This window comes from Hyperoodon ampullatus (genome assembly GCF_949752795.1).
Source record: "Hyperoodon ampullatus genome assembly, chromosome: 2".
NCBI lineage: Eukaryota > Metazoa > Chordata > Mammalia > Artiodactyla > Ziphiidae > Hyperoodon > Hyperoodon ampullatus.
This window is the reverse complement of record NC_136915.1, coordinates 9,548,764-9,563,355: the sequence shown is the minus strand read 5'-3', so window position 1 is coordinate 9,563,355 and position 14,592 is coordinate 9,548,764. Positions and strand designations below refer to the sequence as shown.

The 14,592-nt window shown below is 39.9% G+C and overlaps 1 protein-coding gene across 3 annotated transcripts in view; it reads right to left on the bottom strand.

Moving 5' to 3' along the window:
• The window catches only part of VPS13D (vacuolar protein sorting 13 homolog D), a gene marked incomplete at its 5' end in the record, with an annotated part of 242,440 nt that overhangs the window by 182,657 nt on the left and 45,191 nt on the right, over positions 1-14,592 (bottom strand). For all 3 annotated transcript variants that reach the window (XM_079697300.1, XM_079697301.1, XM_079697302.1), the window contains 3 exons: positions 3,365-3,575; positions 6,131-6,353; positions 11,584-11,766. In XM_079697300.1, the coding sequence (XP_079553426.1) occupies positions 3,365-3,575; positions 6,131-6,353; positions 11,584-11,766 (617 nt within the window). The remainder of the gene's footprint in view (positions 1-3,364; positions 3,576-6,130; positions 6,354-11,583; positions 11,767-14,592) is intronic.

Sequence of the window (14,592 nt, the reverse complement as noted above, 5' to 3'; positions counted from 1 at the left end):
AGATCTTTTTTGATCCACCTCCTAGAGTAATGGAAATAAAAACAACAATAAACAAGTGGGACCTAATGAAACCTAAAAGCTTTTGCATAGCAAAGGAAACCAGAAACAAGAAGAAAAGACAACCCTCAGAATGGGGGAAAATATCTACCAACAAATCAATGAACAAAGGATTAATCTCCAAAATATATAAACAGCTCATGCAGCTCAATATTAAAAAAAAAACAATCCAATCCAAAAATGGGCAGAACACCTAAATAGACATTTCTCCAAATAAGACATACAGATGGCCAAGAAGCACATGGAAAGATGCTCAACATCACCAATTATTAAAGAAATGCAAATCAAAACTACAATGAGGGATCACCTCACACCAGTTAGAATGGGCATCATCAAAATCTACAAACAACAAATGCTGGAGAGGGTGTGGAGAAAAGGGAACCCTCTTGCACTGTTGGTGGGGATGTGAATTGATACAGCCACTATGGAGAACAGTATGGAGGTTCCTTAAAAAACTAAAAATAGAATCACCATATGACCCAGCAATCCCACTACTGGGCATATACCCAGAGAAAACCATAATTCAACAAGACACATGTACCCCAATGTTCATTGCAGCACTATTTACAATAGCCAGGTCATGGAAGCAATCTAAATGTCCATCAACAGACGAATGGATAAAGAAGATGTGGCACATATATACAATGGAATATTACTCAGCTATAAAAAGGAACGAAATTGGGTCATTTGTAGAGATGTGGATGCATCTAGAGACTGTCATACAGAGTGAAGTAAGTCAGAAAGAGAAGAACAAATATTGTATATTAATGCATATATGTGGAACCTAGAAAAATTGTACAGATGAACCGGTTTGCAGGGCAGAAATTGAGACACAGATGTAGAGAACAAATGTATGGACACCAAGGGGGGAAAGTGGCAGTGGGGGAGGTGGTGTGACGAACTGGGAGATTGGGATTGACATGTATACATTGATATGTATAAAATGGATAACTAATAAGGACCTGCTGTATAAATAAATAAATAAAATAAAATTCAAAAAAAAGAATCTAATGCCTGATGACCTGAGGTGGAGCTGAGGCAGTGATGCTAGTGCTGGGGAGCAGCTGCAAACACAGATGATCATTAGCAGAGAAGTCTGACTGCACAGAGACCATAATAAATCAATTGCTTGCAGACTCATATCAAAACCCTACCAGTGAGTGGCAACTGAAAACAAGCTCAGGGCTCCCGCTGATTCTGCATTATGGTGAGTTGTATAATTATTTCATTATATATTCCAAGGTAATAGTAATAGAAATAAAGTGCACAATAAATGTAATGCACTTGAATCATCCCAAAACCGCCCCCTACCCCAGACCGTGGAAAAACTGTCTTCCACGAAACTGGTCCCTGGTGCCAAAAAGGTTGGGGACCGCTGCTCCACAGCATGAGGAATACGGTCAGTAACACTATAATAACTTTGTATGGAAACGCTCATAGTGGTGACCATTTCATAATGTGTGCAAATGTCTGATCACTATGTAGTATACCTGAAATTAACATAATATTGTACAGCAACTATATTTTGATGAAAAAGAAAAGGTGACAAGCTCTTTATTCATTTAGTGGTAACTAAAGGCAGAACCAGTGTTTCATAATGAGCCCAGACGGGACATTAGGATAAAACCTGAATCAGTCACTCATTTCAGCTGAGATGGGTAGGAGTGGAGTTGAAAATGCCTGGGTTGGGGGAAGATACCCCATCCCAACACTGAAGAGCTTTTTCTCTACCCTCCTAGAGGTGAAGTGGGCATTGTGGATCCTGCAGACACTATGCTCTGAGTATATAAAGTAGAGGGTTAGGATTTGAAGTGGAAGAGGAATACAAAAAACTACTTTGTCTATGGAGAAAAACCTACATATAAGGTGAAAAAAGACTAGTCACGCAATCAACAAAGAAAAGCTGGAAAGGATTACCAAGAACCTCTGGGTTCCCGTGTCTGTGGTGTGAGAAGCTGATAGAATACCTTGTGTTCAGTCGTCACCTTCTATCTGGGCTAACAGAGTATAATTATCTGCACATAAACACTGATGGAAGTGGGTAAAGTTTAGATAAACAGAGTAGTAAAGCACATTTTTTTTTGGAAAGCATTACTTGAAAAGAAAACAAAGTGTTCGATTTCTAAATAATGAAGCTCCTCTTAAGACTTCTAAGCCAGTAAAATAAAATACAGCCCATGCCAACCATAACTGAAAGCCAGCCAGGGAGCACTTGAATAACAAGTAAGAATGAAACACAAAAATCTCAGTGAGAGCGGCGAAACTATCATTAATCCAGAGAGAAACAAAACAGTGATATTAAATGACTTGCCCAAGCCCAAGAACTGCAAAGGGAGTAGCCAAAGAGGGATTAAAATCACACCCTGGAAAAGTAGTGACACTGCTTTTCAAAATGCTACAAATGAAAATCTCTTTCATTACTTTAAAGCCATGCCTCATCTTTCCCTGAAGTTAAGATGCAAATGTTGCTGCTTTCTCCAAAATTAGTGCTCCAAACTGAAAGGCATCACACACTGTAACCAGCAGTCCCAGTCCACGCACAGGAGCCAGGCGAGCATAAGCGCCACCAGAGGACCTTTTTAATATACACCTGAGGCTAGGCCCTGAGAGTCAGGTTCTGCTGGTCTCTCAGGTAGGGTCGGGAATGTTTCTTTTCAGTAAGTTTCCCAGCCAGATATGGAACTAATGACAACTGAAGCCATGCTCTGAACTACAGATATTAAGCATCCTGTGTTTTGAAGCCAATTAAAAGGTAAATTAGAGTCAGTTCATCAGTCTTTATGTAGTACTTTCAGATGGCTTAACAGAGTGAAATGGGCAAAACAGCATCTAAACAATTATTCTCATTAAATGGAGCTCCAGGGTAAACAGCAATAGCAGGTCCAGAATCTACCGTATTTGGAACATAGAATCCAATGTCACTTCTTCCAAATACCTTCCCTGCCATCACTACCTCCCTACTCCCATCAAAATCCATGCTAAATTCATGTCCCTTCCTCTTTGTTTCCAAGGCACCCACTACAATCCTACAACACAGTTTATAACACGGAATCAAACACTAAGTTAGAATCATATACTTACCTTCCTATATCCCTCAACAAAATGTAAGCTCCATTACAGCAGAAGTTTTTTCTTTCATCACAGGAGCCCTCACGTCTAGCAGATAGTAGGGACTCGATAGATATTTGTTACATAGATGAAAAAATAAGTGAATACCTATGCCCTTCCAGACTTATTAACAGCACTGATTTCCAAGTTATTACGATTCTACTTACAACAGACAGTTATTTGAATATAAACCACTCACTTGTCCAAGTTCCTTTCCACCTGCAATTTCAGTCTACAAGGCTCAGTCAAGAGGCTTCCTCCCGTCTGTCGCACAAAATAGGAAGGGAAGATCAGGTCTCCACTACTGTCTTCCGAGGCCTTAGTATACTCTCGTGGGCGTCTCTCTGCAGCAAAGATGTCCATGTCTTGTAGATCGACGACAATGCAATCCAGCAGGCAGACGTGGTCTTCTACACAGACCCAAGGAAAGAGAGACAATGAAGAAAATGGGACCCGGAAAGGGCTGGACCAGAACAAAACTAAAAAGCCAAAAAAAGTTCCTTTTGTCTTTGGAAAATGTTTAGCACTGCCTGCGTCAGAAAGCTGGGTGACCAGAAGTCTCCACTCTGGCACCAAGACCTCCGTCCACAGTGCTCCGCAGGTTGGCCATCTCCGGGCCGCCACCTGCGTGCAAGCACGTACTGTGCCACATCCCCTCAGCGCCTCATTGCTGTCCCGAGACACTAACTGGGGCTAAAGGGCTTCTGACGAAAAGGACTTAATATGCTCCCTCCCAAGGAGATCCCACAGGGGTCTTGTGTAGAGATAATGTTACCCAAAGGTTTACAAAATCTTCCAGCAGCAAAATTATTTTTTCCAAACAAACATCACACGTAACCATTTCCACCAGCACTGATCTAATCCAAACCACCTCCTTTCTTGCCTAGACCACCATAAGCTCCCCTCCAATATACCCATACAATTCCAGTCTGCCCTCACAAAACCATTCTGCTCACAAAATACCTCAGTAATCCTTAAAAAAATAAGTGGGACCAAAACATTCTCTTCCTTTATATACTTTGATGGCTTTGTTTAATGCAAAGTTCTTTCTGTGAAACTCCCCTAAATCCCCGTAAAGCCCTGCATAAGCCCACTGCCTACTTTTCCAACCTCATCTCAAGCCATTCTCTACCTTGCCCATGAAGCCTCGGGCTCACTGGCCTTTGTTTCCCCCACGTGCCAGGCTCCTTGCTGTCTGAACAGTCTTACCCACAGCATACCCTCCTCTCTCCTTCTCAACTGGGTCCTGTTCTTTCGCTTTACACCATTCTGTCTCTCCCATAACATTTATCTTAATCTGGCAATATTTAGATTAAGATTATCTTAATCTGTCAATATAAAGCTTATTTAATGGCTTTCTCGTATCATTCACATGATGGCAGGAACTATGTCTAATAGCGTGTTACTATACAGGAGAACATAGCGTGTTAATATATAGGAGAACAAAACATTGTTAACACCTGGATTAGGCAGGCACTAATTGAATTACTTCTTGCCTTGTTACTGCATTGATAAATATGTGAAGTAGACAAAAGTGGAGCTGGTCTGGCAGAAGGGGAAAAGGGATGCGAACAAAGAAAGGGCTTCAGAGATTTCCTAGGGTTGTCATGGAATCCCAGGGATATACAGAAGCAGTTTGAAAACCACTACCTTAACCCAATCTTAATCACATATAGAATTCCAGAAACAAACAGCAAATCAGGAGGAGAAATATTGTCAGGAAAGAGATCTTTCTATAAAACATCCCAAATCGCTTCTTATAGGCTTCTAAATGTATGTAAAATTGGCCTTATTCCTAATCATCATTGTCACCAGGATGACAACAGCAACAGAAGACGTGTATTGAGTGGCCGTATGTGTGCCCCCAGCCCCACCCCACCCCATGCTGTATGTATTTGTTATGCATATATAGACTGGTAGGCAATATCAGGTAGGTTAAGACTGCAGGTTCTGGAGTCAGACTGCCTAAATTCATAGTCCAACTCTACCATTTACCATCTACATCTACAAAACTATGGTCAAGTCACTTAATCTCTCTAAGCCTCTGTCTCTTCATCTATAAAATGGGGATAAAAATAAAACTCTATATCATGAGGATAAAATGCAAACATTGATGAAAGAATGTGCCACAACGTCTGGCACGTAGTGAGTGTTCAATACCCAGTCTTTTACTGAGGACTACAATAATCTCCTTTAATCAGCAATGTAACCATAAACCAACTTTACTGTCACCTCTGGGACTACAAGGCACTACAAGGAGTTAACCATTCCCTGCATCTATCTAACAAAAGACGTTCGGCAGCCTCCCTCAGCTAGCGTCCCACGTTTCTCCAAGTCCAACCATAGTGGACTGATGTTCATCCACTGATTTTGGGGGCTAATCATATTCTGCTTCCCACACTCCTTGGAGCAACACTTCACTTATCCAATCCATCACCCATCCAGAAAACCAAAAGGCCAAAATTAGGCTTGCATCTGGAATGGCTAATTGTCAAATGCTAGAGAAGAGCCCAATAACTGGGCAGTTCATGTCTTTCAAAAACCGTCACTCATAGTATTTTCTCTGTTACCTAATTCACACTAATATTTTTTTCAGAGTTCTTTTTTATTTTTCTAGAATTAAAGCGTGACTTGCAAGAATGTGTCTAAGGATGCAGGAACTGTTCTAGTTATACTCACCATCTGGCGGCAACTGTTTTGACATATAAGTCCTAACAGACAATCTAAATCTCTTTACTTATACCGTCTTACCAATTTAACCCTACTCCAGAAGTCACCCGCTGTTAAATCTACATCCTAACGTTCGTAAGCCTTCTAAATCAATATCAAAATCGGATTATCACTAAAGACATGCTACCACTTTGTGGGCACCTGCCTGTACGGGACGCATCGCCCCCCTTAGGTTCCTCCAATGGTCTCGTGCATTTGCCCACCTTCATCGTGCAGCTCCGCTCTCCTCTTTTACCTGGACTCCTGGAACCCTGACCAGCAGAGGGTGCGGCTTGCTGCCCTGGCTGCCTGGTCGAAGTACTTGGCACGAAGTCGTTCTTCTGGCTGCCTGGACTCATTCCAACAGGAGGCATCATGAACAGCCCCTCGGAATGGGTCCCTTTCGGGTCCTCCATGCTTGTCATTTTCCTCGCACTGTGTTTGGGAGTACCAGTTGGAGAAGCTGAAGGCACAGACTCCTGGGAAGAAACAGAAGAAAACTAGAAGGCAGGAATGGGAGTGACTGTACCTACTATCCTGGAAGCCCCATCCCAGTCCCTGGACTCTTCAAAGACTCTATACCACTTGGTACCTCCCAAGCCCCCCAGATCCCATAAACAAAAGGGTCACAGGGTCATGATACTTTCTGCCACATGTAATTATTTGCAGAGATATTACATATAATTCAGTACCTGTTGAAAACTATAGCAATCTTTTGCAGGAACATATTTGATCTTTTGGCTTAAGAGCAAATGTCAGGATACTAATCACTGGTGGTTTAATCTAGGTCAAATACAACAAAAGCAAATCTCTCAGCCATATGATACATTGTTGCTTTGCTGGAGGGGAGGTGCTTATTGTTCTAAGAAAATGCATCTAACAGCAATAGGGAATAAAGCCATTGTAATGTGTTTGTACTTTCCAGAAGTCTCCCCTCCTGTGTTTACATTTCTCATCTCTCTAAGTAACTGCAAATGAAAACAAAATGGAAAATATAGGTAAGCCATTCGTATTATGTTTCTGTTCAAGGGCATAAAAATTAAGGGCAAATACAGAGGAAAATTAATGCTGTAATTCTACTGAAAATAATATACGCTTTTCTTACATACTTAGTACCTTCAGTTAATTGCTAACGGGGTAAATCTTTTTCACCAGAATGGTTCAATAATTGACGTTTAAACTTCCCATGGTTCCTTCCCTCAAGCCTCAGAGCTACATATCCAAATGGCTTCTGCAGGGTTGGTTTGTTCTCATCTCTCCCCTCTCACCAACAAGCTGGAAGGAGGGGAAGAACTGTTTTCCTTCCAGTACTGCTTTATATGTGTATTCCTCTCAGCATTTGAAAACGAGGTAATACTGTTTGCCTTCACAGTTATCTTCAGTAGTAATTACATGTAACAGTGAAAGTTCTTATTTTTTGCAATTCGTTTTTGCAAGGCAAATTACTAGGTAAACGCCATTATTTAAGCATTTTGACATTAAAAACCTTCCCTCTTGCTTAGTTTATTTAAACTCTAGAGAGTATTTGTTGCTCTTTCATTTGATTCATCTCTCCATCCTCTCTGAGTGAGTTTAAATAAATCAGTGGCTTGAGGAGATTAACTCAAAGCTTTTGAAAGACTTAGAAATCATGGTTTAAGCACAATCTATGATTGAGAAAAATGAAAGGAAAAACATATGTAAAAAATTCAAACCTGCGCTCATTTAAGACATGGATTTATGTAAAACAATTCCAAACACACGGGAGTCATAGAATTCAAAGGCAAATAACCCCTCTGCAAGCTTTGATTTCAGGACTATTTCCTGTCCTTTAACCACTGGAATGCATACTAGACAAACCTCATACGTGCAAATGCATTAAAGGGCAAATGTAAAGCGATTTTTGGAGAAGAAAGTCACTACTCACTTCACACAGGCCTAGATCAGTGGAACTTGACTATACATGTGGAGAGGTAAGTTTCACAGATAAGTTTATCTGATTACAAATACTTTAACAAGTGACACACTCCAAGCAGCCCTTATGGAATTCTACAGAACCACCACTGGTATGTAACAAGATAAAGTTTTTCTAGGATTTAAGGAAATAAAATAAGGTCATCAAGAAAGTACTATCTAGGGCTTTAAAAAGAAAAAAAAAGAAATTGCTTTTAATGATCCTTAACAAGGGCTTCTCTACACAAGAGGGAAGTGATTTGCCAAAACAGAGGGAAAAGTGATAAGCAGGCTTTCCCAAGTAATGAAATATTTTAAAGAATTGTTTTTTAAAATTTTCCTTTTTAAGCGTATGAATGTGAATTGACTGCTGAATCCCATAAGGTTTTTTCAAATAACCAGGAGGCAAAAAAACATATTATACCTTGAAGAAAAGGCGATCCTTGTATGCAGTGCCACTGAAAATCAAATCCTCAAAAACAAATACAGGGAAATTTTTTCATTAAAATGCTACAAACTACGTGCTATTATTTGGCATACTTAACAAAATAGAAACCATTTTGCAAAAATTTCTTGAAATATTTTGGCAATTCTTCTTTAGAAGCTAAATTCAGACTTAGCTCATTAAGCTCATATATAGATATATCTGACAGAGAAAGTAAGTCCTTATCTTTTCAGGAAGGGGAGAGAAACGAACATGGTATTATTGAACTTGATCACCCATTCTGGCTCTAACTGATCTCTTCCTAAAGATTTAGGCCTCAAAACAAAGATTTACCACAAACAAATATATTCCAAAGAACTAACTAAAGGCTGAAAAGACAGTTCCCAGGAAGAATTCAGCTCTCCCTTGGGCAGTAAGGGCAGCAGAGTTGGAACAGCGAGGCAGTACCCTGAGGTGTCAGCAGGAACAACATTCACGTGTAAACACCAGCTCTGACACATTTGTTCCATATCTAGTCATGTTAATTATAAACACCTCACAGTAAGGAAAAGTAACAAATTTTAGAAGCAGTTACAAATCTTTCTTTCTATAAATGGATCTTTCTTTTATTTTCTTTAAGACTTAAGTCAGTAAACAGCAAAATGCTTATCACTCAAATATGAAAAGAGATTTTCATTAAGACCAAGTTTACTAGTTCTCTACTAGGCCTACTGTGAAAGGCCAATGGTGATTTGTTTTATTTTTACTGTCTTAAAAAAAATACGTTACGTGGAAGCCTGTTTCTCACTCTGGCAGGAAGGCCTATTGTTCCAACAGGAGGGCTTCTGACCACAAGGTGAACAAGCACGTTCTCGGCCATCAGCTGTCTGAAGATGGGGTGTGAAGGTGAGCAAACCTGGTGATGCTCTTCCTTCTGCGTTGCTAATCACTGCTGTTCTGGTTTCACCATGTGCTCTGATCACTAAATCTGGTTCGTCTAAGCGGCTGTAGTGAGGTGATATAAGGACAACCTGCCCTCTAACCATCACTCAAACACCCCCACTCTGGGTCCTGAGCTCCGGGTTATGACACATGAACATGGTTCCTGTGGTTCTCACTGGCTCGTCTTCACTCTCCTCCTCACTCCACCCATTCCCACTCAAAGAATCAAATATTTTTGGTTCAGGGTGTTTAGGTTAGAAGTAGTGAATAAATGGCTAAGTGAAAAGTGAAACAAATGAAGAAAACTACAGACATAGCAATTTGAAAATAATAACATTATCTGAGTTTAGGCATTACCAACAAATACAGTCTTCCTATTACTTTCTGACCCGAGTCGAGCTCCTTGGCAAAGGCCTGGCAAGACTAGCAGCCTAGTCACTCTCTTCCGTTTTCTTTTCTTCCTACACCTAGAGAGGCGAACAGGACCTTTTCTGTTCAAATTTGTATCTTTTCTGTAATAAACTCTGGAGTTCTTCCATCTAAGTTATTTTAATGAACTCACTACCACATCCTTTAGAAAATTCAGAAGAGCTACAGCTATTTGGCAAAGGACGAGTAAGACAGCAATAGCCTTTGCCAGTTTATTTTCCCCTACATAAACCTCATCCTAATACCGGGAGGTACAATCATACCGTGGTTAAGAGCATGGAGTATTGAAAGCAGACACACCAAAGTCGAAGGTCCACACTGTACTCCTCACTAGATGTTTAATCCAAAAGAAATCATTTAACCTATCTAAGTCTCAATTTCTTTTTTTCTAGTTTATTTATTTTCTTTATTATTATTATCATTGTTATTAGTTTGGCTGTTCCGGGTCTGATCAATGTGAGAAAAGCAGCTTCATCTCGTTTCCATGAAGGGACTCATCCGCTCCCCTGAAGGGGGCAGTAGTAGAAGAAACACTTCTGACTCCTCTCTCCATCTTACCGGCCCCTTCACAAGGGATGCATATCGATCCACGTGTTTAATGGAGATTGTGAACAGCAAATACTACTTGCCCATGTTTTTTCTACTGAGTGGTTGTCTCTAATCCTGTGGCTCTCGGCAGCCTGCAGGTGAAAACTAGGTGTTTATTCATAAAGCTTGCTAGTGCCTACTCAGTCCATCAAAATACCACCTCGGATTGAGAAGTGAGCAAGTAATGATGGCTTGATCGTGGTCCCATACTCCAATCAAGTTTCATCAGCCAAACCAATATTTCAATTCCTGTGGTAATGAAATATATTTGTTAAAAGCACGGATCCTGGGCTTCCCTGGTGGCGCAGTGGTTGAGAGTCCGCCTGCCGATGCAGGGGACACGACTTCGTGCCCCAGTCCAGGAAGATCCCACATGCCGCGGAGCGGCTGGGCCCGTGAGCCATGGCCGCTGAGCCTGCGCATCCGGAGCCTGTGCTCCGCAACGGGAGAGGCCACAACAGTGAGAGGCCCGCGTACCGCAAAAAAAAAAAAACAACACATCTACAGGGACTTCCCTGGTGGTCCAGTGGGTAAGACTCCGTGCTCCCACTGCAAGGGGCCCAGATTTGAATCCCTGGTCAGGGAACTAGATCCTGCATGCATGCCACAACTAGAGTCCTCATGCCGCAACTAAGAAGTCCGCATGCTGCAACTAAAGATCCTACATGCCACAACGAAGATCCCACGTGCCACAACTAAAACCCAGTGCAGCCAAAATAAATAAATAAATATTAAAACACACATACACACACACACACACGCCTAGAACATAAGACAGTCTCTAATTCCAGCAAGTTACTCGTCTCCTCAACTGCAAAAATGGGTGGGACCACCTCCAAGGTCCTATCAGTGCTAAGTCTGTGATTTACTAGGGTTTCCCATTTTCATCATGTATCTCAATGAGTCCTAGCTTTTCCAAATGTAAAACGAAAGCACCAATCCTCATCCCAATTACCTCCAAACATGTTATAAGAAATAAGTGCTAACGTACTTTTAAACTGTAAAGCAGTATACTCCGTACGATTTAATTATTAAGGTATTTTTAAATGGCTTCAGATAAGCCTTGGGCCAAATCATGTCTTCTGAAAAAAGCCACATAGTATAAAAAGTTGATTACTATAAGTTCAGTCTATGAGGAAAGTATTATAAAGATGGTTCTGTTGATTTGTTTGCTAAAATAAGTTACTACATACAGTTAGTAAAAGTTGTAATTTACACTACCTCTATGAAAGGTTAATTGAAATGTTAATAAAATGTCCAAAAAAATATTCTTCAAGCCACATATACTACAAAAGTAACAGTGGTTAGGAATCTTCTTATGGCAGCATCTGAATTTTTCGATTGGCATTCCAATGCCAGGTGAACTGAGAAGGGAATGGGTGCTGACTGCTCACCTTATCTTGTAAGGTAAAGGTCCCAGGAATACCAGCAAAGAGAAACTTGTTCTTGACTTTCAACTTCCCCAAATTCGCTACAATCAGATTATTTGATCTGGAACTTTCTGGGATAAGCAGAACAGGAGCACCAGCCTCAATATCCAGGAGAACCCGTGAACAACGCTGGGCTTGATCTCTCACCTGAAAGAAGAAGGAAAATTGGATTAGAGGTTCAATTAATTCCCTAATTTTATAATCAAATAACCTCAAGTTTCCAAAAGTTTCATGAATTTCTAAATCTAAAACAATTAAAATCACACAGAATATATTCTATGAACACCAAGGAGTTAAATTAGAAATCAGTAACAAGAAGATAATGGAAAATCCCCAAATATCTGGAAATTAGACTATACACTTCTAAATAACCCATGTGTCACAGAAGAAATCACAAGAGAAATTAAAAAAATATTTTGACCTTACTGATAAAGAAAACACAGCACATTAAAATTCATGGAATGCACTTAGAAAGGTACTTAAAGAAAAATGTTTAGCATTAAATATTTATTCTATATTAAAGATTTAAAATCAATAAAGCTTCCAGCTTAAGAAGGTAGAAAAGCAAAATAAACCTAAGTAAGGAGAAGGAAGACAGTAATAAAGAGCAGAAACCAGTTATTTAGAAAACAGATAAACAACAGAGAAAAATCAATTAAATATTTCTAGAACACTCTACCCAACAACCATTTTACATTCTTTTCAAGTGCACACGGCATGCTTGTTAACAGTATGCATGGGCCTAACACAGGCCTCCATAAGTTGATTGAAAGTATAAAACTCTACCTATATTAATCAAGAAAAAAGGAAGGAAACAAAAATCACCCCTATCAGGGAAGAGTCAGGGACATTGCTAGAGAACTTAAAAATATTAAAAAGATGTGGGAACCTATGAACAAGTTCATGCCAACAAACTGACAATTCAGATGAAGTAGACAGATAACTTAAAAACACATGCAAACTATCTAGAGCTAACATCATATATGTAACATCTGTGAAAGACAATGTTTCCCCTCTAAGATAAGGAACAAAGCATGGATACCCACTCTCACCACTTCTATTCAACATTGTAGTGGAAGTCCTAGTCCACACAAAAAGGTATACAGGTTGGAAAGGAAAAAAGAAAACTCTCTTATTCACAGACAACATAATAATCTATGTAGAAAACCCTAAAGAATCTAAAGGAACTACAATAAGTAAGTTCAGCAAGATTGTAGGATATGAGGTCAACATGTCAGTATATGAGTCAATTATATTTCTTAAACTTTCAATAAACAAGTGTACATTGAAATTTTTAATTGATACAATTTACAATAGCATCAGAATTGTGAAACACCTAGGGATAAACTTAACAAAAGATGTGTAAGAACGGTATACCCAAAACTATGAAACACTGCTGAGAGAAACTGAAGATCTAATTAAATGGAGGGATATACCATACTCAAGGATCCGAAGACTCAATATTGTTAAGACGTCAATTCTCCAGATACATGGATTCAAGGCAATCCCAATCAAATCCTAGCTGACTTTATTGTAGAAACAGACAACCTGATTCTAAAATTTATGGAGAAAAACAAAGGACCTATAATAGCCAACACATCTTTGAAACAGAAGTTGGAGGGCTTACACTATCTGATTTCAAGACATATCATAAAGCAAGAGCAATCAAGACAGGGTGGTAAACAATTAAATATAAATCAGTGGAACAGAATAGAGAATAAAGAAATACACGCATACATTCTCAACAGAAGTGTCAAGGTAATTCAATGGGAAAAGAATAGTCTGAATACGGATATGGGAAAAAAATCTCAACCCTTACTTCACAATATACACAAAAATTAACTCAAAATGGAAGAGGTCTAAAATTATAACACTTCTAAAAGAGGAAATAGGAGAAATTTTTTGCCACCTAGTGGTAAGCAGAGTTCTTTCACAAAACACAGAGCACTAACCTAAAAGAAAAAAATTGGACTTCATCAAAATGAAAGACTTCTGGGACTTCCCTGGTGGTGCAGTGGTTAAGAATCCGCCTGCCAATGAAGGGAACACGGGTTCGAGCCCTGCTCCGGGAAGATCCCACATGCCGCGGAGCAACTAAACCCGTGCACCGCAACTACTGAGCCTGTGCTCTAGAGCCCGTGAGCCACAACTACTGAAGCCTGCATGCCACAACTACTGAAGCCCGTGTGCCTAGAGCCCATGCTCTGCAACAAGAAAAGCCACTGCAATGAGAAGCCCGTGTACCGCAACAAAGCGTAGCCCCCATTCGCCGCAGCTAGAGAAAGCCTGTGCACAGCAACAAAGACCCAATGCGGCCAAAAAATAAATAAATAAATTTAAAAAGAGAAATTTAAAAAAAAATGAAAGACTCCTGCTTTTCAAAAAATAGTATTAAGAAAATGGGAAAAGGTCCAGTGGGTAAGGCTCCATGCTCCCAATGCACAGGGCCTGGGTTCGACCCCTGGCCGGGGAACTAGATCCCGCATGCATGCCGCAATTAAGAGTTCGCATGTTGCAACTAAGAAGTCCGCATGCTGCAACTAAGACGCCCACATGCCACAACTAAAACAAAGATCCTGCATGCCACAACGAAGATCCTGCGTGCTACAACTAAGACCCAGCGCAGCCAAAAATTAAAAAAAAAAGAAAATGGGAAAAAAACCTATAGACTAGGAGAAAATATCTGTAATACATATATCAAAAGTCTTATATCCAGAATATATAAAGGAAGAAATAATGTCAATTCTACACAAACTATTCTGAAAATAGAATAGGGAACACTTCCCAATTCATACTACAAGGACAGCACTGACCAGTTACCAAAACCAGAAAAAAGGCATTCTTTCCTTTTTAAGAAAAGAAAACAACAAACTAATATCCCTCAGGGGCATAGATACAAAATCCATAAGATACTGGAGCAAATCAAGAAAACTATAAAAGCATCCACAGACAATAAGGAAACGAATGAACATG